Source organism: Paroedura picta, chromosome 9 (assembly GCF_049243985.1).
Source record: "Paroedura picta isolate Pp20150507F chromosome 9, Ppicta_v3.0, whole genome shotgun sequence".
In the NCBI taxonomy this organism is placed as follows: domain Eukaryota; kingdom Metazoa; phylum Chordata; class Lepidosauria; order Squamata; family Gekkonidae; genus Paroedura; species Paroedura picta.
The window spans coordinates 9296850-9321238 of record NC_135377.1 but is presented as its reverse complement, the minus strand read 5'-3'; the positions used below and the strand labels follow the sequence as shown (position 1 = coordinate 9321238).

The following is a 24389-nucleotide window of genomic DNA, read 5'->3' as shown; positions in this document are numbered from 1 at the left end:
ATGCATTTTTCAAACTGAGAAGTGATTTTGTTTCACAGTAGACAAATCTGCATTTTTCAACGGTTGGCTGTGTTTGGGTTTCCATTTCTGGAGCGCCAGTCTCCTAGCAACTATGAAGAGTCTACCGAGCCAGTGCTGGGTTATGTTCCCCCCTTGTCGTATTCAGACTGGTCGGGGGAAGGATTTGTTTACGCCTTGCTAACTGTCAGCCACAAGCTGATCATAATTACACTTAATCGAACCAGAATTCTGGGGCATCGAGCAAACTGTTCCGCCTGGGAGCCAGATACCCAAGCTGTCAATGACTCACGCGGGGTTCTGAGGCTCTTGCGGAGAGACCACGTTGGACTCAAGTGCCAGACGTTGATCACAGATGGACCCCGACACCCCTTATCGAGCTCTGTACATCCATGAAGCCTCAGTTTCCCTTGTGGCCGTGCAGGGAAGGGAAAGCGTTTTGACCCCTCAACCTCCATTCGGTTTCACTGTTGAAAGCCTGGCTCAGAATTCGAAAGGAGGAAGATCTTGTCTTTAAAAACACATAAAAAAAAAAAAGCAGGGGGCTGAGGTTCAAATAGTGAAGCAGGGCGGAGACTGAAGGGTTAAACGGCTTTTCCTTCCCCTGCATTGACCCGAGGCAAAGTGAGGCTACATAAGCTAGCATGGTGCAGTGCTTAAGAGTGGCGGCCTCTAATCCAACAAACAGGGGTTGGCTCCCCAGCTGAGTGACCTTGGGCCAGTCACAGTTCTCTCAACCTCACCCACCTCTCAGGATGTCTGTTGTGGGGAGAGGAAGGGGAGGTGATTGTAAGCCGCTTTGAGATTCCTTTGGGTAGAGAAAAGCAGGGTCCAAAAAACAAACAACCAAAAAACAACAACAACAACAGTGTTCTCTCTTTGTCTATTGTATGGACTGAATGAGATTATGTAATCTTGGTCTCCTCTGCTTAAACTCCCAAACTTCTCATACCTCTAATCAGGGGTAGTCAAACTGTGGTCCTCCAGATGTTCATGGACCACAATTCCCATGAGCCCTTGCCAGCATTTGCTGGCCTAGGGCTCGTGGGAATTGTAGTCCATGAACATCTGGAGGACCACAGGTTGACTACCCCTGATCTATTGTGTGCAGAATAGGCCAAGGCTGAAGATTCATAATCCTAGTTTTCGCCCAGACCAATTATTTTTGTCTCCCAGGACAACGTCCTGTCCCTGTGACTATCTCGTGCATTATTGTTCCTTGCAAGTTTATAAACAGGGCTTACTGTTTCCTCTTGCCCTCTTTTATCTCCCCCAACGCAGCCTCCCGCCGATAAGATCAACGAACCGTGTTGCTAAGTACATGACCATCAGCGCTTTCTCAATCACCGTTACCCTTATTAACTGCATCGCTTCTCTGTGCGTAATCTGACCAGAGCGAAAACCCACAGAAGAAAGAAAAAATGCACTGCAGTGTTTCAGATGCGAGGTGAAACCCTCAGTGGAACAAGACTTTGGAAATACCACCACTCTTTTCACCTGGTGCTTACTTCCCACACGTGCTAAACCCGTGCGTTCGGAGGAAGCCAGGACCACTGGGAGTACGATCGGGTCTTTATTGTGATCTCAGCATGAGGTTATAAGAGGCAAAACTGAACTGAGACACCCCTGAAGCCCCCCGACTTATATACAGTAGCAAACAAGGGACCTTCCCACTAGTGTGCGCTATTGAATCATAGAATCATAGAATCATAGAGTTGGAAGGGACCTCCTGGGTCATCTAGTCCAACCCCCTGCACGATACAGGACACCCACAACCCTATCGCTCATCCACTCTAACCTGCCACCCCCTTGAGACTTCCCAGAATCAGCCTCTCTGTCAGATGGCTATCCAGGCTCTGTTTAAAAATCTCCAAAGATGGAGAACCCACCACCTCCCGAGGAAGCCTCCTCCACTGAGAAACCGCTTTAACGGTCAGGAACTTCTTCCTGATGTTTAGATGGAATTTCTTTTGAATTAATTTAATCCCATTGGTTCTGGTCCGTCCCTCCGTCAGTTTTGGTTTAAACTGACTGGATCCTGCAGACGGGATCTGGCCACACATTGGCCAATTACATTGCCTGATTTGATCCTGTACATTTCCTGCATTGAGCAGGGGTTGGACTAGATGACCCTGGAGGTCCCTTCCATCTCTATGATTCTATAACCTATCCTCAGGAAAGCCACTCTGGATAGAAACAAGATTCATGCAGATGTGCAACTGAAACCCCCTTTGAAAATGGTTGTTGAAAGGGTCATAATTTTTTTTTGGGGGGGGAGGCGGAATTTAATGCTGCACAATTTAAGCATTATTGCTGCACTGAAAAATAAAGAGCTTCTCAAATGTCCCATAAGAGTCTTTGCCCTTGTTTTACCGAAGTTAAATCGTAATACAGACGTAATACAGATCTGTAGCCCACAGCAAGAGCCCCCATCAGGAGCTCAATATATTTTAGGGGGTCTGCTGAATAAAATACAGAATGGTTGTCAAGCACTCGTCCTTTCCCAATATGATCTTCAACAACCCCTCAAAAATTGTTAGGAAAAGTAGTCCAGAGAGAGAGGAGGGAGGGAGGAATCATAGAATCATAGAGTTGGAAGGGATCTCCTGGGTCATCTAGTCCAAACCCCTGCACTATGCTCATGCTATAATCCCTATGGCTCATGGTATAATCCCTCAAAAGTTAAAGCTGCCATCCACTTACAGCTTTATTTTTACCAAGAGGCTTACGTAATTTCTTTTACCATGTCCAATGCAGTATCATTGCTCCTGCTTGGTATGTTTCTTTTAAAATTAGTCCTGACCCGGATAGTCCAGGCCAGCCCATCCCGACAGATCTTGGAAGCAAAGCTAAGCAAGGCTAGTGTTTGGATGGGAGACTTTCAAGGCCTTGGATGGTAGTTCCTCCAAGGAACACTAGGGGGCATGATGCAGAGGCAGGCAATGGCAAACGGCTCTGGAAGATCCCTTGCCTGGCTGCCATGCAAGCTACATGGCATACGTCATATGATTTTTTTTTTCTCCTAAAATTTAAAAAGACTGGATCCCCTCTCACCTCACTCATCTTCAGCCAAGCTGTGTTTTGGTTTGGTTTGTCTGTCCCGGCAAGGATCAAATGGCCAACGAACAACCCATTCACTTCCATTCACTTCCCCAGCACCCTTATTTCTTCCCCTTGGGCCTGGCAGAATCCCTCCCCGTTGGCTCCCATCTTACCAGAATTGTTAGAAAACACCAGGTAACAATTCCTGGGCTGGAAACACCACAGCTCTCCTCAGGCATATATATAGAGAGAGAAGCCATAATACACATAAAAATCTAATGTGCCTTCAAAATTACCTCATCTTTTATTTAGAGGTTATTCTGCCCTTGTCTTTCTTTATAGCTCTTTATATGACTGAAGTGGGCAGGTTGGCTGTGATGAGGCAGTTTCTGATACCGAGCAGGATTGGGCTACACGGTCCGAGCCCGACACAGGAGAAAGGAAGGAATTGTTCTTCTCCCCGCAAATGCCACTCTATCCCCCATTTCAGTCAGCTTCATGGGGCCGGGTTCCTTTGGGGCTCTTCTCGGTGGCTCTTTGACAGAAATGGGGGGCTACACCAAGGAAAGCGACAACGGAGAGCAGAATGTGTGGCACACGCAGCACCACTTGTATCCCAGTCTCTTATCCCAGTGGCTGACAGGGAAGGAAGTTGGCGCTCCCACGGCACGTGGAATTCCTTGCCACAACTCCTTGAAGAACTGTTGTTTTTTCTTTTAAAAAAAAGAGATTTTAAAAATTCAGGGAAGAGGAATGTGAATGGGCCAGTCCCGGCTTCCTCTTCTTGCTTTCTCACTTTGTGCCAAATAGCTTTGAATTTGTTTTTATCCATTTGGTTGATTTGTATAGGCGACCTGGGGCGAACTTTGTTCTACCTGGTGTTTTAGTTCCCCCACCCCCCATTTTATACTGAACATGGCCATTTTGCATTTTTACTAATATTTTTTTATCCCCTGTCACCTGTCTGTGGTCTCTATTAGGAGAGAGGGATTTGATAAATATTTTATAAATAAATGGTCAACACCATCGTGAATCTCAGTGACAATTACTGGTGCTAACAGCGGTTTGAGTAGAGTTTCTAAAATGTACCGTTTGATTTTTAATGTTACAATTGATTTTATCATTTTTATAATGCTATAATTAATTGTTGTTCAGTGACCTGAAACGGCAGGTCTGAGAGGGGCGGGATATCAGTGAATGAATGAATGAATGAATGAATGAATGAATCAATCAATCAATCAATCAATCAATCAATCAATCAATCAATCAATCAAGGAGAGGAAACAACAGTTCCCATTTCTACCACGACTCCTGCTATTTAAATTGTGTCACACAAGTGCATGGTTCTTTAAGGAGTAATGGTTGAGATTTGCCTCAAGGAATTTACTGTATAATTTATTAACTTATTGACTTACTTTATGTATACCCTGCCTTCTGCCCCCGTGGGGACTCAAAGCAGCTTTCCAGCGTTCTCATCTCCTCCCTTCTGCCCTTACAACACCCCTGTGAGGTAGGTAATGCCGATTTAGACAGGGCAATAAGAGAAGTGAGAGGAAACAATGGTGAGAGATTAAGATGACCCAGTGTAATTATACATACTAAGGATCTGCGTATTGGATGGGAAGGTAAATCCACACCGTGTCTTGTTGAACCAGATGGGCACCCAGAGTTCCACGTCAAAACTTAATCCTCAGCCACCCAGAGGCTAAATTTGGAGAAAGATCACAGCATGTAGGCAAGGTGGCCATCTCCAGGGAGGGAAATTCCTGGAGATTTTGTGGTTTGGAGCCCATGGAAGGGACTTATGTGCGGTGACAACCTGTCAAGGTGGTCATTTTCTCCAGGGGAACTGATCTCTGTCCCCCGGAGAGCAGTTATAATTCCCAGGAGATCTCCAGCTACTCACTACCTGTAGGTTGGCAACCCTGCCCCTTTCTGCCGTTGCTGTTCTCTTGATAAAGCAGACATCACAGCTAGATTGCACACACACACACACACACACACACACAAATGCAACATGTTGTTGATGCATCTGGATTGCTGCCAGATGTTTTGAGTGAGAACAAGCTGATGCAGCCGCTTTTGATTGGCAGGTGCCCTTGACTGTGACTTCGGGCCTGCCGAATCGTTACAAAATCCACCTTTAATCAAGACCAGCCAAAAAAAGAAGTTATACCCCAGTTTTCACTACTCGAAGGAGTCCCAAAGTGGCTTCCAATCGCTTTCCCTTCCTCTCCCACAACAGACACCCTGTGAGGGAGGTGAGGCTGAGAGAGCTCTGTGAGAACTGCTTTGCGAGAACAGCACTGAGAGAACTGTGACTGGCCCAAGGTCACCCAGCTGGCTGCGTGTGGAGGAGGAGTGGGGAATCAAATCCAGTTCTCCCGATTAGAGGCCGCCTCTCTTAACCAAGCTGGCTGTCCGCAGCAACCATACCAAGCAAATTTTGGGAGTTCTCCAGAAATCTTCACTCAACTGGATATTGAAAACAAATCCAGAATGGGGCAGAGGAAACGCCTCTTTCACACTACAAATTTAAGGCCTCTCTTTCTCCACTCATTGTGCAGTCCTTTGTGGATTTATTTTGGCCACTGAGGCCATCTTCTAGTGGCCTGCTAGGGTTTTCACGGCAGGAGATGTATTTAGAGGTGGATGGCCATCGCTGGCCCCTGCCTAGCATCCATGGACTCCCCTGGTGATCTCCCATCCCGGCAGGAGCCAGGGCTTACCCTGCCTGGCTTCCAAGATCTGATGAGAGCAGCCTTGGGACTTCAGTCAACACAGGAGGCAGCTCGACGGTATCAGATCTCCCGGAATGCCGGGCAGAAGCCAAACAGGAAACCCTCTAGCTGACAACATCACGACCAGCACGAAGACAAAGGACTTGGGTTCCAGCAGCCAGGCCCCTTAGAGCCCTGAGAAGAAAGGGGAAAGGCAGACGCCCTCAGAAGGACAATACGGACATAGGTGCAGTCGAAGTGCAACCAATTTCAGGTGACCTGTGCAACCGGCCGTGAGGCACATGAGAAGCTGAGCGGGGTTGCCACTGTCTTCTTCTGCAGGGTTTTCCTTGGTGGTCTCCCACCCAAGTACCGCCCCTTGCTTAGCTTCTGAAATGTGACGAGACCCTGAGTTCAGGGGTGGCCAAGCTGAGGCTCTCCAGATGCCCACGGACTACAATTCCCATGAGCCCCTGGCCATGTTAGCATGGGCTCATGGAAATTGTAGTCCCTGGACATCTGGAGCGCCACAGTTGGACCACTAACTCAAGAGTCAAGATAAACCAAATTGTGTTGATGCTAGGATCGAGATGACGGTGTCTTCTGTTGCTTTTCTACCACCTCCGAGCCAAACTCTGCTGAGGCTCGTATTTGGCCTCTTGTTATTTCTGTCTCTTAAAGCGGAAACCACCTTCCCTGACCCTCCAGCCGAGGCACTCTTTGCATGCCTCCGATCGCTCGTCCACGACAGCCCGCTGGAAACGCCTGGAAAAGGGAAGATAAAATCGCCTCTTATCGTCCCCTCAACCTCCGTCCAGCTTTCCCCGTTTTCTCCCAAGCATCTTATCTCTGCGTCTTGCTTTGCAGGCACCATGATAAGGTCTTGCAGGATCGTCTCACTGGGCCGCAGAGGCGCATTTTGGAACTCTCCCAACGGCAGTGGTGTGACCGCACACAGCGAGGGCAGTGGATCCAGTGAGGGTCAAGGAAAAGCTTGTCAACCTCAGCTCGGAGGATTCCAAGAGATTTATTTTGTAATTATTTTTTCAACTCATACCCCACCATTCCCGGACAGGCCGGCTGGCGGCGGCTTACGACAAGGTTTAAAAACCATACAAGTGAAAGCACAAATATTTATTTGTTTATTATTATAGCAAATATTTTATTTATTTATTATTATATTTATATACCAGCCTCCCCGAGGGCTCAGGGCGGATTACAGGAAACAGGGAAGGATACAATTAACACATGGTAAGAGGTAACAATAACAGCAGTAATATTATAACAATAACAATTTAACAAGATCATAACAATAACACCCTAAAATAGAAATTGTAAGAGCCTCAGCTCAACTGTTCCTGGACCCTGTGGGCAACCGATTAATGTTGGTCGTAGAGGAGGGGGGGGGAGCTTGAGGGCCAATTGGAAGCGGTGGTTTGGTCAACCTCAACCAAATGCCTCCACCTTCCTGACAAATTAAACCTACCAAATCCAGCCCAAAACAGCAACCTTACAGTGATCATAACAGCGATCAAGACACTCAGCTGCCGGCTAACTGATGGTATCTACTAGCCAGTAGAGGAGCGACGTTGCTCCAGGCGGGACCTGGACAAGGTGAACGTCCCTTATCCTGGCCTTGACCATGTGCCTGGAGGAAGAGCTCCGTCTTGCAGGCCCTGCGGAACTGGACCGGCTTCATCAGGCCCCTCAGCTCCTCCAGGAGCTCGTTCCACCAGGTAGGGGCCAGGACCAAAAAGGCCCCGGCCCTTGTTGAGGCCTGGCAGACTTCCTTCAGGACAGGGACCACCAACCTGTCTGTACTTGTAGAAGAGAGTGTTCTACAGGGGGCATAGGCAGACAGGCAGTCCTGCAAATACACTGGACCCAGACTGCGAATGGCCTTAAAAGCAGGGGTAGTCAACCTGTGCTCCTCCAGATGTCCATGGACGACAATTCCCATGAGCCCCTGCCAGCAAATGCTGGCAGGGGCTCATGGGAATTGTCGTCCATGGACATCTGGAGGACCACAGGTTGACTGCCCCTGCCTTAAAGGATCTGAAGCAGATCCGGAATTCAACTGGCAACCGATGGGGAAGGGTACTTAGGGAGGGAGGAGTTTGGGGAAGAAGCCGGATGAGCCTATGGCATTACGGAGTCCACTCTTCAAGACGGCCTTTTCCTCCAGGAGAACTGCATCTCATTCGTAGACAAGTCATCTTTTGAGGACAACTCCAGGCCTCACCTGGCAGTTGGCAACCCTGGTCAGAGGTGATAAAGGTGACATGTGAAATTCTGCTCTATAGAAAGGGTGGCCAGTTTTTTTTCTCCAGCAGGGCTCCAGGGTTTTGAATGGCTCTACTGAGGGGAGAAATTGGCAATGAACTGAGGAGAGCTGTTGGAATAAGCCAGACCTGTAGTGTGCATGAATCAATAGTATATGGAGAATATCCTGCAGGGGGCATCGGAGATGTGCAGTTAGCATATTCAGAATAGGGGCTTCCTGGTATCTTCAAATCGTCTCCTCCTGGGCCCTGATTGGCTCAACTGGAGACTTCCTGCTCCTCGGAGCACACTTCCTCTCTGATTGTCTCCAGGACAACAGAAGAACAACAGTTAGTCAGTTAGACTGTTAGGGCTCTCTCTCTCTCTCTCTCTCTCTCTCCAAAGTTTCTCCTTTTCACAATAAAACTATTTATTCTTTAAGCGGCCAGTGCTTTGCTCCTCCGTTGCCTATCTTCCAACAAGACCCTCGATGACAAGTGACATATAAATGTGCATCCGAGAATAGAGGAAGTTGGGGGAGGAAAGAAACAACCCTTTTCCTGCCTCTCATTTCCCCGCTCCAAATCAACCCGTCCTGCAAACAGGTTTCCCTCCCAGGGACATTTAAATGTGGAGATTTAGAGCGGGGGAATGTCAAGGGAGGAAGGCTTAAACCAGCACTTCCCAAACTGTGGATCGCGGCTTTCACCCACGCGGATCGTGAATAGGGATGCCAACCTCCAGGTAGAAACTGGAGTGCTCCTGGAATTACAAGTGCACCTCAGTCTACAGAGATCAGTTCCCCTGGAAGAAAATGGCATCTTCGGAGGGTGGATTCCGTGGCATCACCCATCTTCAAGCTCCACCCCCAAATCACTAGGCCCTCCCCGTCTTGGAACGAGGGTCTCAGTGGGGTACAATGCCACAGACTCTGCCCTTGAAAGCAGCTATTTTTTTCCAGGGAAACTGATCTCTGTAGTCTGGAGATGAGCTGGAATTCTGGGGGGAGTTACCAGGTCCCTCTGGGAGGCTGGCATCCCTACTGCACAGCTAGATTGCACACAGAGTCTCTACTGCAAATGCCTACCTGACAGACCCAGGTCAAGCTCTTTCCTGGCTCCCATGAGGAGGACAGCTTTACCGGCTGAGTTTCTGTCTCTTTCAAAAACCCAAAGAATCTGACCATGCATGGGTGGGTGGGGGAAGCTAGAGCATTACTTCTACTTTCTGCAGAAGCAAAAAATAGCTCCCGAAAACATTCAGGCAAAACCAGAAGAAAAGCCAACGGCCTTTCCTACCTCAGTGATGCATTTGAGGCTTCGAAGTTCCGTGAGTCACTTCTTCTTTTACGGCAGAGAGGGGAAAGCTTAATTTACTCATTAGTTCCACTCAGTAGTAAATTGCAAAGCCATTGATGGAGTGCATAGTTTTAGAATGAGTCACGCCCTTCAGCATCCCCTGAAGCCCACGGATGCAGAAGGGTGTGAGTTGCGTGGAATCATAGAGCTGGAAGGGTCCAGTGAGGCCATCTAGCTCAACCTCCTACTCTGTGCAGGATCAGCTTAAAGCATCCAGGATAACTAGCTGTTCAGCTGCTGCTTGAAGGCTGCTGATGAGGAGAACAAGGGGTTCTGGGAGAGAACAGGCTAAGAAAATTCACCAGGGTACCCTCTAAGCAGTTAGATGTTCATAGCATCATATAGTTGGAAGGGTCCATAGAGGTCATCTAGTCCAACCCTTTGCTCAATGCAGGATCATCCTAAAGCATCCATGAGAAGGATCTCTCCAGCTTCTGTCTGGAGGCCACCAGCGAGGGGGAGATCACCACCTCCTTAGGCTGCCAATTCAACTGCTGAACTACCCTGTGAAAATATTTTCCCTGATATGTTGACCCTCTTTGGCTTTGGTTTACTTCCTGTCCCGTCTTATAAAGGACCTCTTTTCTTCTCTCTCTCTCACCTGGGCTTGGAGCTGTAGCAAGCTAACCTTTTTGAAGGTAATCGGTCCGCAAGTAGTTACACAAATATGCCGTGCCCAACGTGATCCTAGTTTTGCAAGTAAAATATCTTTCTCTTGTTACCTTTAGAATCGGGTCATCTTTGTCATTTGTTTGAAAAACATTTTCTCCTTACCTGGAAAATGTCAAGGATCAGGGATACTGCAAAAAGACTTCCGCGCTCCCAAGGCAAATAACATTTTACATATAACCCAGTACCAGAAAGGAGAGCTCACCACCACCCTAAACAGCTGATTCTACTGCCGAACTATTCTTTCTGTAAAAAAAAAAGAAAGAAATTAAATCCTAATATCCAGTCAGTACTTTTCCACCCATATTTTAAACCCATGGAGGGATGACCAAATTATGACTCTCCAGATGAACTACAATTGCCATGAGCCACTGCCAATTAACTATACTGGCAGTGGCTCATGGTACTTGTAGTCCATGGACATCTGAAGAGCCACAGTTTGGTCGCCCCTGCAAGGAATCCTTTCCTCTAGGTGGCAGCCTTTCAAGTACTTCAAGGGAGCCATAATGTCCATGGCCACAGCTGAAACAACCCACAGGTTTAACAACTAGAGTAACTATTGGTCTGATCCAGCAGGGCTCTTCTTATAACCTTATCAGGGGAAAGTCTTGGCCTCTCCGCCCTTTTTTTGGTTTTGTCCCTCCGGAGGAACTGGTTGGCCATTGTGCGAGACAGGTTGCAGGACTAGATAGACAACGGGTCTGATCCAGCAGGGCTTTTCTCCTGTTCTTATGAAGGCCTTGGCCTCTCTTCCCTGCAGTTGGCTGTCCAGAGGAACTAGTTGGCCACAATGAGGCAGGATGCTGGACTAGATAGATTATTGATCTGGTCCAGAAGGGCTCTTCTGATGTTCTTATGAAGGTCTTGGCCCTGCGCCCTGTTCTTGGCTCCTCAGAGGAACTAGCCGGCTGCTGAGTGAGACAGGATGCTGGACTAGATGGACTTCTGGTCTGATCCAACAGGGCTCTTCTGATGTTCTTATATCATTATGGTGGCCCTTCAGAGGAACTGACTGGCCACTGTGTAAGACAAGATACTACACTAGTCTTTGCATCTCTGCATATATCCATCTCCCCCCCCCCCCCGCTTGTGATATATTCAAATCAATTTCAAGACCATTCCTGTATTTAGCACCCAAAGTTATGCAGCTGGATTCGAGGCTTTTTCTGACCCACGTGGGAATGCACTGTGGATTGCAGCGGCCAAAGCGTTCTGTTAGTGGCACAGGATGGCAACGGAACACACGGCAGGCTTAGGCAAGCTTTTGAGTCCCGCAGCCGTCCCCAACATCTGAGAAAGGCTCTTTGGTGTCATGCCCTCCCTTTCCACTCCACGGCAGGTTCCTCTAACCGCACAAGAGGAAGGCGATGTGTTTTGCTAAAGACGCCCACAACGCAGGCTGGAACAAGGCAGAAATTTCTTCTCTTATTGGGGGGCGGGCAAGCAACCTCTGCCATTCTTAACAAACAGGACAGGGCAGAGAATGTGATGACGTTGCAGTGCCGTTGCGTTGCGTTGACATCGAAAGTAGCCGGAAATTTTTGCCCAGCTATCTTTTTCCCCTTGAGGGAGCCAGCGTGGTGTCGCGGTTAACAGCAGCAGTCTGAAGGTTCATTCTGAACTGGCCTTCTTTCGATGCCCGTTTCCTTGGTGAGGACGGCACTCTTGACGCGGACAACACCCCTCTCCCGAACGCAGGGGCCCGAATGTCCTGACCAACTGCCCTCTTCCTGCCTCGGTTTGGCTTTTAGGACTTTTTTTTTGAAATCCAGTGTTCGCCGACTGCGCTTTGCAAATGCAAAGAATAAAGACTCTTTTGAGAGAGAGAGAGAGAGAGAGAGAGAGAGAGAGAGAGAGCAGTGGCTTCTAATCTGGTGAGCTGGCCTTGATTCCCCACTCCCCCACATGCAGCCAGCTGACTGACCTTGGGCTCGCCACAGCACTGATAAAGTTAAAGATGTTCTGACCGAGCAGTGATACCAGGGCTCTCTCAGCCTCACCCACCTCACAGGGTATCTGTTGTGGGGAGAGGAAAGGGAAGGCGACTGTAAGCCGCTTTGAGCCTCCTTCGGGCAGAGAAAAGCAGCATATAAGAACCAACTCTTCTTCTTCTTCAGTAATCTCAGGGCTCTCTCAGCCTCCCCTCCCTCACAGGGTGTCTGTTGTGGGGAGAGGAAGGGAAGGCGAATGTAAGCCGCTCTGAGCCTCCTTCGGGCAGAGAAAAGCAGCATATAAGAACCAACTCTTCTTCTTCTTCAGTAATCTCAGGGCTCTCTCAGCCTCACCCACCTCACAGGGTGTCCCTTGTGGGGAGAGGAAAGGGAAGGCAAATGTTTGGGGTGGAGGAACATCGGCAAGGGAACAAGCAGGTCAGGAGTGGTGGCCTATTAAGTTGGATGGATGGATGGATGGATGGATGGATGGATGGATGGATGGATGGATGGATGGATGGATGGGATGTCAAATAAAAAGTAAGGCCAGAATTCCATGAACACTCACTTGTGAGGAAGTCCCATTGAAATCGATAGCACCTGCTTATGAGATGTTCAACCTGAGACAGCTACAGACATTGTTCCAGTACCTTTATTTATTTATTTATTTATTCTTAAATTTATATACTGCCGATTCCCGACAGGGCTCGTAGCGGTTTACACAGTAAAGAAGAAGAATTGATTCTTATATGCCACTTTTCTCTACCCGAAGGAGGCTCAAAGTGACATACAGTCGCCTTACCCTTTCCTCTCCCCACAACAGACACCCTGTGAGGTGGGTGAAGCTGAGAGAGCTCTGAGATTCCTGCTCGGTCAGAACAGTTTTATCAGTGCCGTGGCGAGCATTTGGGGGCGGAGTGCAGAATCGAACCCGGCTCACCAGATTAGAAGTCCGCACTCCTAACCACTACACCAAATTGGCTTTCCATAAAGAATAAAAAGCATAAAACCCATAATTCCCTTAGTAATAATACATAATACATAAAACCTTGAACATTCACCTGCCACAGATCCTCAAGAAAGCCTGGAGGGGAGAGTTTGGGGCCCGTTTGATCCAGCCCCTTCTTTTCAGCTGTTAATGACTGTCTGAGGCTTCCAGAAGCGCCAGTCCAAAAGACAGCCAGCTTGGGGTAAGGGTTAGAGGGCAGGACTGGCATCTGGGAGACCCAAGTTCAAATCCTTGATGTGCCAAGAAAGCTTACTGGGTGATTTTGGGCCGGTCACACATTTTCAGCCTAACCTACCTTAAAGGGTTGTTGTGAAGGTAAAACAAAGGAGAGGAGGAGCACATCAGCTGATTTGGGTCATCAGTGGGGAGAAAAGCAAGGCACCCTGTGAGGTAGGTGGGACTGAGAGAGCTCTGACAGAACTGCTCCAGAGACACCTTTAAGACCAACAAAGTTTTATTTGCAGTACAAGCTGTTGTGAAAAGGCACATTTCTGCAGACACAGTGGAATGGAAGTCACCAGTCCCTAAACGCAGGCAGAGAATGAGCAGCAGGTTAGCAGACAGCCTATTCAAGTTGTTCAACAGATGCTGGAACAACAAACTGGAATACCAAGCAGAGCTTATATGGTCACCATTTGTTTAGGTTTCATTCTGGGGGGAACGTAGTGAAGGAAATAAATTTCTCAAAATAGGAGATTCATGGGCAGATGTACCCTTCTTAATGGTGCAACCCCGCGAGTGATTAACAAATTAAATGAATGTTATTAGTCTTCATGGCACCACCGGAGTTTTGTTTTAAATCCCATTTAGGTACTGAGAACCTCCTCCCCGCCCAGAAGTTGTCTTAAGTCCTTTTTAAAGAAAAGAGTCATCTCATCACATTTGGGGCCAGTAAAACTACACACCAGTGTCTTTTCCTGGCACGGCGATTAAAACAGAGACAGATATTTCCTCTGATTCATTTCTGCAGGTCTCTCCCCAGAGGAGGGCCAGGCCATTTGAAAAGGTGACAACTGTCATTGCCAACTTGTTTTAGCACCTCGGCTCCTGTGCCGTTAGCTGGCACCATCTGCAACTTTTGGGGCCAAGCATAACTAGCTTCCCTGGCGGACTTCCACAGGTCGGGAGGTCTCAGAAAGGGCTCGGCCCCCCACATCTCCCGGGCCAGCTGTTAACCCCTTTTCCCTGAGGCATGCAAATACCAATCCAGGGATCAGGACCCAAAAAACATCACGAATGCAAGGTCTCATCTGAACAATCCCAGGTCCACTGTGTGTCAAAACAGCCTGGGCAAAATTCCCAGCCAGGCACTATGTCCCGCCCCCATTCTGCGGTTCCAAGCTATAAAACCGGGTCGAAATGTCATCTGGATCCCGCGCCTTTTTATCAAAAGGAACCGCGCGCGTCGCAAGAAGGCACTTTCTCCTGCGCAACGCCCCTCCCTTCCGCTCGGCCTTCCTCGGGAGACACTAGGGGGCGCAATTACTTCACTTTAGCCGGCGGCGCACCGCTTTGGCGGGCGGGGCGCTTGGAGGGAATGGGGAGAGAGGGTCGCCCAAAATATTTGGCCCGTCCGGATCCTATGGGCGGTTGCGCGCAAGCAGGGGACAGGGTTTGCCTCTCCCTCTTGAGTGAGATGCGCGTTTGCAGGCAAGTCAACTAGCCAGGTTTGGGGTTGCTTTATTGGCTTCTAAAGGAGTTCTCGAAACTCTTCTCTAAATTAAATCCTCCCCAATTTGTAGCCCAGTTCTGGGCATTTTGTAGAGAAATATCGATCCACTCTGGAAAAGAGGCGGTTGTCAGGGTTAAGAGAAGCCGCTTCTCACCGGGAAGCGAATTGCAAAGGGGGGGGGGGGTCACCGACTCGCGAGTAGGTGCATTTCCTGAAGGCAGGTTTGCAATCCGTGCAAGTGGGCTATTTGCATGTGAAAAGGCAGCTCTGTCGCGCCACTGAATCCCCTTCAGCTGCATGGTTTTGATGTCGTCCCTCTGAACCGCTTTGAAAGGCGGCCCAGCTGATTTGGAGCTGGCGGGCGGAAAGGGGTGGGGGCTGGTGGGTGGGTCCGGCCGTCAATTAAATCTACAGACAATCAACCTGAGTGGATTTGGGAACAATTGTTTGCAGAAGGCGCGGGAATATGCAAAAGCCGAGCCTTCGAACAATGGCTGCGTTTACACGGAATCTAGTCTCCCTTCGGAAGCTCCTTCCCCACCCTTCATTTAAAGGGGCTGATCTAATCCGAATCAAGAGCATTCATGGAGGGGGAGGGGGGCTTAAATCGGTTTGCACACACCGCCTGGGTCAGGCTTGCTTCGAAAGGTTTAGCAGACCGGCGTCGTGTTGGGAGGGTTCAATTTGTCACCGCATTTAATTCGGCGGAGCGCCGGGAACCGGTTCGAGCGCAACTCCCTGGCTAGTTAACCGAACCGGCGCGATTGATTTTTTAGGAAATAGGGGGAAGGAGGAAGTAAGAGCTTGGCAAAGTTCGCAGCCTCCGGGCTACGTTAGCGACGGGCTGTCTTCTTCCTCTCCGGGAGACCGGATTGCGTAGTAGTCGCGTCTGGAGGTAAAGCGTGAACCCGTTCACCGCCCCGATCCTACCAGCCAGCGGACAAGGGCGCGGGGAGAGGAGCCCTGAAAGAACCCTCCCCGTGTAGCTGCCCGCCCCGAGCCACTGGAGCCGTTGCCTGGGAGTGGCCGCAGTAATGCAACGCTCGGTGCACCCTTCCGAGTTCCACAGAACTCTTCGGCAGGCGGGATGCTGCAAATAAGCCTCTGTCGGGGCTCGATGTTATGCAAGCCCCTGTTTCCTCGACGCGCACTTTCTGCGTGTTTTAATAACAGCCACATTGCTGCAGAGTTCTGGGTAGCTTGCAAGTTTGCACACCGCTCACGCAGTTGGGTCGCAATCCAATGCAACGTGCAAATGCCCCTTCGCCGCAATCGCTTCCAAGGAAACGTACATGGGGGCGGGAGGGGGAGTCCTTCATGCCACTCGCTCTTGGCGGGGAATTAAGCCAGTCTGAAGCGCAAGGGGGGGGGAGATACTAGACCACCCCCCTTCTCTGCCTCGCTTTCCCCGCAGTCGGATCCCTGGCACGTCAACTCGGAATCAAGCCCCAGTTATCTTAGGGGTGGCTTTTAAATTGGGAGGGGGAAGATATCATGGGGGGGAGGGGAGCGCGCCCGTGACCTCTCCGACAACCTGATCCTACGCGGAGGTCCAAACCTACTACCAGGTTGGGGGCGCATTGCTCCTCCCAGTTGGAAACCAGTCTCATGGGCGGGGTGAGGGTCTTAGCAGCGGGCCCCTAAGGATGGTCGACTCGGGAGATAGCAAGGGGCGTCGCTTGCCAGAGAGGCAGACCCGCACCCCCGGTATCCTCCCGACTCCGGCGTTTTACTATGTGTTTACTTCCGTCGGCGCTGCGTGGAGGCGCGGCTGTAGTAAAAACCGGCAAGGGCCGTCCAGTCCAGGCGCTCCGTCCCGCGGCCGCCCCGCCCGGCCTTAACGCACTGCGGAGAGCCCCCCCCCAGTGCACCGCTCCCCCTCCCCTCCCGTGCAGCCCCCGGTCAGACCTTCCCCCCACCCCGGTCGCCTTGCAAGTCCCGCTTGCCAATCCCCCGGGGAGGGGGGGAGGGAGTCGGGGCCGGCTGGCGCGCTCCGCGGCTCCGCCTGCCATTTTTTTGGGCGCATTTGGCGGCGCTGCTCTGCTGGCTCCGGAGCCGCCAGCTCTTTGCAAGAGCTCCGCCGGAGTCTGTTGGCGGGAAACGGGCGGTGGGGGCGGAGCCATCCGGCCGCAGCCTATAAAAGGCCGCCCGGCCGCCGGGACTCATCACTTTTGCGGGAGAGCGCGAGCCGAGGGGAGGGTCGGTGGCAGCTGGCGGTGCAGGGAGCCGGGAGCCGGGGGGCGACAGCCCAAAGCCCAGTGCCCAAATAAAGCCCACTCCCCCACCCCGCCCACCCCCCCTGCGGCAAGCCGGTGGCGCTTTTTGCAGGCGGAGCGCGCCCGGGCGCCCTTGCTCCGCCAGCCTCTTGGACTTACAGGAATATTTCGCGGCGGGGAGAAGCGAGCCCGGCGCAAGAAGCGAGTGCGGGCTGGGTTTATTCTCGGGCGACTCTCCAGCGGGATCCTTCCTTCCTTCCTCGGCTGGCTTCGTCGCTCCGCACCGACCCGCTGGCTTGCCTCGCCGGCCCCTGGACGGAACCGGTAAGTCCCGGCTTGTCTCTTCGGGGCGTCTCTCCCGCTCGCCGGCCGGGCGGCTTCTGCCTTCGGGAGGGAACAAGCGCGTTGGCCGGACCGGGTCCGCGGAAGAGGCGCCCTCCTTTGAAAGGCGGTGGGCTCGGAAGGGGCGGCGGCGGCGGAGAGGCTGCCGGCACGGAGTAGCTGCCGGCACGCTGCCTTTGCACCGCGGGGCTCCTGGCGGGCGCCGGGAAGGGGACCCTCGCCGCCGGCTTCTCCGCGACTGGCTGCCCCTTGGAAGGGGGGGGGGCGCCGGACCTTGCGGGTGGCCTCCGCGGAAGGCGTGGGAGCGGATTGGGGCTCGGGCTGGGGGTCGCTCCGGTTTCCCGGTGCCTGGTTGCGCGTTGCGGAATGAGAAGCTGCGGACGGCGGGGCGAAACGGGGAGGCGTCTGCGGAGGCCGGTGGGGAAGGGACGGCTCGCAAGCCCCGGAGACGCCCGCCCTGGAGCCTCGAATGGGGCGAAGGGCTGGAGGACCGGACTTACTACCTCGCCGGGGCTGTCAGCCAGAGGGGAAGGCGGCGCGGAAGCGGCTCTGTTGGAAGGAGGCTCCCGCGGCGTCGCGGGTTCGAATCCCGGGTCGTGGCGGGTGGCAAGTGGAGCTGCCGGCGAGCTCCGTGACCGTATGTCGGCGGCAGGGGGTGGTCAAGGAGGCGCAGTTGGGGGCGTTTTGCGCGCTGTCGAGGTTTGCGCTGGGCTGCGCTGCCCGGGGAGGGGGGCCGTTCCTTGATGCCCCCCACAGTGGGGCGTTCCCTTTCCCCAGCGGCGGCGCTGGTTTGCCGAGAGGCGACGGGGAGGGGAGGGCTGCGGCTGGGCCCCCGTCCCGAAGAGGAGCGGCCGGGCGGGAGCGGCGCCTCGCCGGAGAGCGGCGCGGAGTGCGGCGGGCTTTGCAACCGGACCCGGAGGCGGGGCTGCGCTCGAGGGGAAGGGCTTTGGGAGCCGCGGGAGGCGGGCGGGGCGACGCCAGCGGGGCTCGCCGGCCCTCCTCCGGGCCGCCAACTGCGGATCCGGCGCCCCGAGTGCGGTTTCAGCCCCCTCGAGGTAGCCTCGGTTCGGCAGCTCGGCGCTGGTTTAGTGTCTGCTTCGGAGGCTGTCCAGGAAGCCCTGGCGATGTTGCGCCGGAGCGAGCGGGAGAAGGCGCCCGTGCCCAGCGCCCTCTGGAAGTCAGCGGCCGTCGGACGGCAAAGCGGCGCCTTCCCCCCGTAAGGGAGCGTCTGATCCGCCTTAAGGGAGCGTCTGATCCGCCTTAGCGGGGTAGTTACTTCGGGTTTTCGGATTCTGTCGGTGGGGCTACGGCGTCGAGAGGAGGAGGGGGGCTCTTTCCCCCCACGTCTCCCCGGGGACTGATCGGTGCGCCCCTCCTTTTCTCCCCCCGCCTTCAGGCCCTGCCCTCCGCCGCCATGCCCTTGACGGTCCCGAACTTCCCGAGCCGGACTTACGACTACGACTATGACTCGGTGCAGCCCTACTTCTACTTCGAGGAGGAGGAGGAGAACTTCTACCTGGCGGCGCAGCAGCGCGGCTGCGAGCTCCAGCCGCCCGCGCCGTCGGAGGACATCTGGAAAAAGTTCGAGCTGCTGCCCACGCCGCCGCTCTCGCCCAGCCGCCGCTCGGGCTGCTTCCCGTCGCACGCCGACCAGCTGGAGATGGTGACGGAGCTGCTGGGCAGCGACGCCGTCAACCAGAGCTTCATCTGCGACCCGGACGACGAGGCCTTCGTCAAGTCCATCATCATCCAGGACTGCATGTGGAGCGGCGTCTCGGCCGCCGCCAAGCTCCAGAAGGTGGTCTCCGAGCGCCTCGCCTCCTACCAGGCCACCCGGCGGGAAGGCGCGGCCCGCGGCGCCGCCACCGCCAGCCTGCCGCCCGCCTCGCCGCCGCCGCCCCAGGCGCCCGCCAACGCCATCGCGGCCGCCGCCGCCTCGCCCTCGCCCGGCAGTAGCGCCTACCTGCACGACCTGGGCGCCTCGGCCGCCGAGTGCATCGACCCCTCGGTCGTCTTCCCCTACCCGCTGGGCGACAAGGCGCCCAAGCCCGTCGAAGCCGTCGCGGCGGCCGTCCCGGGAGCCAGCCCGGCCGTCGCGGCCTCGCTGGGGGAAGAAACGCCGCCCACCAGCGCCAGCAGCAGCAGCAGCGACTCCGGTGAGTTCAAGCCCCTTGTGCTTCGGGGGGGGGGGGGGTCGCCATCCTGCTTCCTTTGGGAGACTTGTCAATGGGCTTGTTTGAGTGGTTGGTATCTGGGTGTGAGGGGGGGGGTTGGCTGTGCCCAAGTTCACCCAGCAAGGGATTCGAACCCAGGTCTTCCTAGTCTGACAGTCTTCAGCCCCGTACCATCTGGGCCGTAGTGTGACTGGTAGCGCCCTCCAGAGAGTGCTTGCTGGGAATTAGGCCTGGTGGGTGTGCAGGTTTTGTTCAGTGCAATCCAAGGTCAGCCAACAATGGGGATTTAAGTCCCTGGCAAGTAGCCCCTTTAAGGTTGGCTGTTTGGGCAAAGTTTGAAAGTAAGTGGTGTGTATAAAGTATATACAGACCACAGGGAGGGCGTTGGTCAAGTCTTCTTTACAAACACAGGACTATTAATGAATTACAGCCTGCAGGTTAAGGTGAGGGTTATGCTGGGACATTTGGGGCAGGTTGTTTGAGGTGGGCAGGGAGCTGTTTGCTCCTCACGGGATTCCCTCGCTGCTTCCCAAACGGAAGGGTTTGTCTGGCTTTGTCAGACACTCTGTGCTGGAAGGCAGTGCGGTCCCCCCTGTTCCCACTGCACAGATGGGAAGACCGAGGCCCATGAACCACTGTCAGATACCACAGCCTGTCCCGAACGGGAGGGAGAGGGAGTGGGAGCAAGAACCCTCACTTAGATGTAGCAGTCCCTGCAACTAAGACCCCCCCATGGGGGAGGGGCATACTGGTCTTCACCTGGTTGTGAGCCTCAAAGGCAGGGGGTAGTCAAACTGCAGCCCTCCAGATGTCCGTGGACTACAATTCCCACCAGCCCCTGCCAGCAAACGCTCATGGGAATTGTAGTCCATGGACATCTGGAGGGCCACAGTTTGACTACCCCTGCTTTAAGGTATAATTTTTGCTTTGGATCAAGGTCAGCAAGTTTAAGCAGGGAGAAAGGGAGTCACTTGCTCAATATTCATGGGCTGACTCCTGGGGGGGGGGTGAGGGGAATACCTTGGGGTTCCTTAAATCAAGGGTAGTCAACCTGTGGTCCTCCAGATGTTCATGGACTACAAATCCCATGAGCCCCTGCCAGCAGTTGCTGGCAGGGGCTCACGGGAATTGTAGTCCATGAACATCTGGAGGACCACAGGTTGACTACCCCTGCCTTAAATCACGTGTTGGCTGGTGTGAGGAGAGAGACTTGTCTGTCTCCTCTCCCTCCCCCCCAGCCCCAAATATTTCAGTGCCTTGAAATGTCTCTCCTCCCTGTTGACATATGTGTGCTTTTTATAAAAATGCCACGTTTGCGCCTGCCACGGCCAGGCTTCCCACGAAGCAGGCTTCTTGGAAAAATGCGTTCAGGGAGGGAGGGAGGGAAGGGGAGAGACCCTACTTTGCTGTCGTGCGGGAGAAGGCGGGGTCAAGCCACTGTAAATTTAAAACTCCTGACCCGTCCTGCCTGCCTCCCCTTTGGACTTCCTGCCCAGCCACTGGGAAAGCATTTAATAACTGCAGGGGGTTCGGGAAGGCGGGGCTAGCAAGCAGGCTGGTGTGTGTGTGTGTGTGTGCTTTTCTCAAGACATTTTCTCAGGTAAGCTAAACTTCATCCCACAACAAGGCCTGCCTTCTACAGATCTTGCCAAGCGATCTCGCTGGGGGGGTGGAGGGGGGGGGGGAGACTATTCCCTAAAGGCATTCTTAAAAGAAAGGCGCACCATATTGCGCAATCCCTGGGTGTAGCTCCTGCAGCCCAAATGCGCTCTGCATGTTGAGCATTTGCATAGTCCTGCCTGCCTGACCTGGTTCAGTTTTCCCCCATGGGATCGGCTCACTTAACCAAGTCCTAACGGGTGAGCCGGGGTGAATTGCCGGCCTGGCCAGGAGCTGTTTTGTTAGCCGTAGTTCCTTCCAGCTGGCATGAGAGTCGGGTGCAGTGGTTGGTGTCCGACTAGTATCTGGGGGGACCCGAGTTCGAATACCCACTCATTCCGTGGAAGCTTGCCGAGGGACCCTGGGCAAGTTGTATTCTCTCTCAGCCTATCTCGCAGGGTTGTCGCCAGGGCAAGATGGAAGAGAGGGGAATCGCATAAACCCCTTAGGGAGAAAGGCAGAGTATAAATTGAATGAATAACTAAAACAAGCAAAGTGAATAAATTAGTTGTGTTTGCACACTATAAAAGGGTATTGGGGTGCCGTGTGGGACGGCACCCCAATACCCTTTTATAGATACCAACTACCATCTGTGTAGCTTCCGTGCTTCTATCTCAAACTTTCCCGAAGCCGATCACTGCTTCATGCTCCAGGCTGTCCTCAAACAACCCTGTGAGGTAGACCTGGCTAGGATTGGTGGCCAGCCCCAAGTCAGGTGGACCAGTGGTAGCCAACCTGTGGTCCTCCAGATGTTCATGGACTACAATTCCCATGAGCCCCTGCCAGCAAATGCTGGCAGGGGCTCATGGGAATTGTAGTCCGTGAACATCTGGAGGACCACAGGTTGACTACCCCTGATGGCATTTGAACCCCAGATTCCCACAGCCAAGCGGGGTTCCCCAGGTGGCCCACGCATGCCCTTGTCCCGGTATGTCTGGCTGTTGGGAGTTATGCAACTTGCGATTTCAACATCTGGAGATCTGGAAGGGAAGGCGGGAGTCAGTTTAACAGCACTTCACGGAGCCTTAGAGCAAAAGTGTGGTTGTAACTGATTCTGTTGCGTAACCCTTACGGGCCTCCTCCCCTTGGAGAAGTTCAGCATTCAGGAGCCAGGTTACACAATATTTTCAATCGGGCTTTCGGGTCAGCGTGTCCCCTTTGTGCAACTGTAAATAAACATCCACTTAAAGGCAATTTTAAAAGGCACTGTGTGTGTAGCATGGAGGGGAAGAAGCCAAGGGCGGTGGTGGTTGTTGTTTTTAACCCGTCTGTTTGTTTGTTTTTTTTTACAGAAGAGGAGGAAGAACAAGAGGAGGAAGAAGAGGAAATCGATGTGGTGACGGTGGAGAAACGGCAACCCTCCTCCAAAAAATCAGAGTCCAGTTCGCACAGCAAGCCCCCTCACAGTCCACTAGTCCTCAAGAGGTGTCACGTCCCCATCCACCAGCACAACTACGCCGCGCCTCCCTCCACCCGGGTCGTGTACCCCTCAGCCAAAAGGTTAAAGCTGGACAGCGGCCGGGTTCTCAAGCAGATCAGCAACAACCGGAAATGCTCCAGCCCGCGCACGTCAGACTCTGAGGAGAACGACAAGCGGCGAACGCACAACGTCCTGGAGCGCCAGAGGCGGAACGAGCTCAAGCTGAGCTTCTTCGCCTTGCGCGACCAGATCCCCGAGGTGGCCAACAACGAGAAGGCCCCGAAGGTGGTCATCCTCAAAAAGGCCACGGAATACGTCCTGTCCATCCAGACGGACGAGCACAGACTGATAGCCGAAAAGGAACAATTGCGGAGGCGGCGAGAACAGCTGAAAAGCAAGCTTCAGCAGCTAAGGAACTCTTGTGTTTGAAAAGGGACAAAACGGAAAAAAAAAGAATAATTCCCATGGACGTTGCTGGGGGTTATCGCATAGACTGCGGAATGAGACTGCGGAATGAGGGCCAATGTGATGAGAAAGAGAACAATAACAAGTCCCAGTGAACTGAATGATTTCATGAAACCTGTTTTTGCATGCCCTACAACTACACAACCTTGGCTTGACCTTGACGAAGTGGCCAGCCAGAACCTCAAACTGCTCAGAACAAATTTTGGGTAGACGGGGGTGGGCAGGCAGATATCTCTTCATGTTTGAGGGACAAACTCTTTTTTTTTTTGTCTTTTTTTTTTTTGCCCTTTTATTTTCCGCCTTTTTTTGTATTTAAAGTGTTTCTTCCCACCTTAAGGTAATTCCTCTCCCCCCCCCAAATTGGTTGTTGTAGATATATTTACAGCTATTAATGACATGTAAATATCTTTAATAAAATCCTTTATAGAAAAATTCTTTTAAAAAACGCAAGGAAAAAAAAAACACAAAGCGCAAAGCAGAATATTGCGTTGAAGTTGTGGCCACCAGACCAATGACTGTCTCCAACAATTCTGTGCCATAACATTTCACAAAACGGAAAAAAAAATCTCATTTTTATTTAAAGTACTTTTTTGTCATCTTTTTTTAAAGAAATGATTTTATTTTGAGTTTAGATATAAATAAAATATTTGACTTAAATCTTATCAGCTAGATCTCGTATCAACTGCTCTTTTTGCCTTTGCGTTTAACGGCTTCCCCAAACCATGCGCAGAACTGCCGACTGGCGAAAGCTTGTAAGCACATTGCGGCTCAGAGGTCCTATCTGGCAAGGACATGGTGGTGGGAGTGGTTGTGTCTCAAGTCCCAGCCAGCTTTTGGTGACCCCATCGGTGGCCAAACTTGCTCTCCAGACGTGCATGGACTACAATTCCCATGGGCCCTGCCAGCCATCTGGAGAGCAACTGGTTGGCCACCTGTGCCATTGAGTTTTCAAGGCAACACACAAATGGAGGTGGATAATTTCTGATGGGTCCACTAGGTTGGTCTGAAGCAGCAGAACAAGAGTTTGAGTGCAGGGGCCCCTTTTAAGACCAACAAAAGTTTTATCAAATAGGCTTTTGTGTGCCTATGTGAAGAAATGTACTCTCGCACAAAAACTTAGATAAAACTTGTTTTAAAGGTGCCGCTGGAGTCACAATGATCTACAAATTGAGCTGGTTGTCCATTGCCTGCCTCTGCGCGACAACCCTGCCCTTCCTTGGTGGTCTGTCATCTAAGTATTAAGCGGGGCTGACCTTGCTTCACTTCCTGTATCTTACCGGGTTGGGCTGGCCTGAGCAGCCAGATTAGGGCAGTAAGAACATAGATAGCCGAATGAATTGGATTTACCCCTGATCATAAGAGGTTGGCCCTCAATATTTAAAGATCAAGATGGGTAGCTGTGTTAGTTGGTAGCAGTAGAAAAACGCATGTT

The 24389-nt window shown here is 52.4% G+C and overlaps 1 protein-coding gene across 2 annotated transcripts; it reads left to right on the top strand.

Moving 5' to 3' along the window:
• Positions 1–17017: 17017 nt before the first annotated feature.
• On the top strand, positions 17018–23619 carry MYC (MYC proto-oncogene, bHLH transcription factor). 2 transcript variants are annotated; one of them, XM_077351501.1, is made up of 3 exons: positions 17018–17221; positions 18636–19395; positions 22365–23619. In XM_077351501.1, the coding sequence occupies exons 2-3, from the start codon at positions 18654–18656 to the stop codon at positions 22919–22921; spliced, it is 1299 nt and encodes a 432-aa protein (XP_077207616.1). In that variant the 5' UTR covers positions 17018–17221; positions 18636–18653; the 3' UTR covers positions 22922–23619. The 2 variants fall into 2 exon arrangements, with proteins under 2 accessions (XP_077207616.1, XP_077207617.1); XM_077351502.1 differs by lacking the exon at positions 17018–17221 and adding an exon at positions 18306–18507.
• The last annotated feature ends 770 nt before the right edge of the window (positions 23620–24389 follow it).

What these genes read in the sequence shown, in the direction of transcription:
- MYC (XM_077351501.1), top strand. Translation starts at nt 18,654, where the DNA reads ATGCCCTTGACGGTCCCGAACTTCCCGAGCCGGACTTACGACTACGAC. An exon ending in CAGCAGCAGCAGCGACTCCG is followed by an intron (nt 19,396 to 22,364) that starts GTGAGTTCAAGC and finishes TTTTTTTTACAG; the next exon opens with AAGAGGAGGAAGAACAAGAG.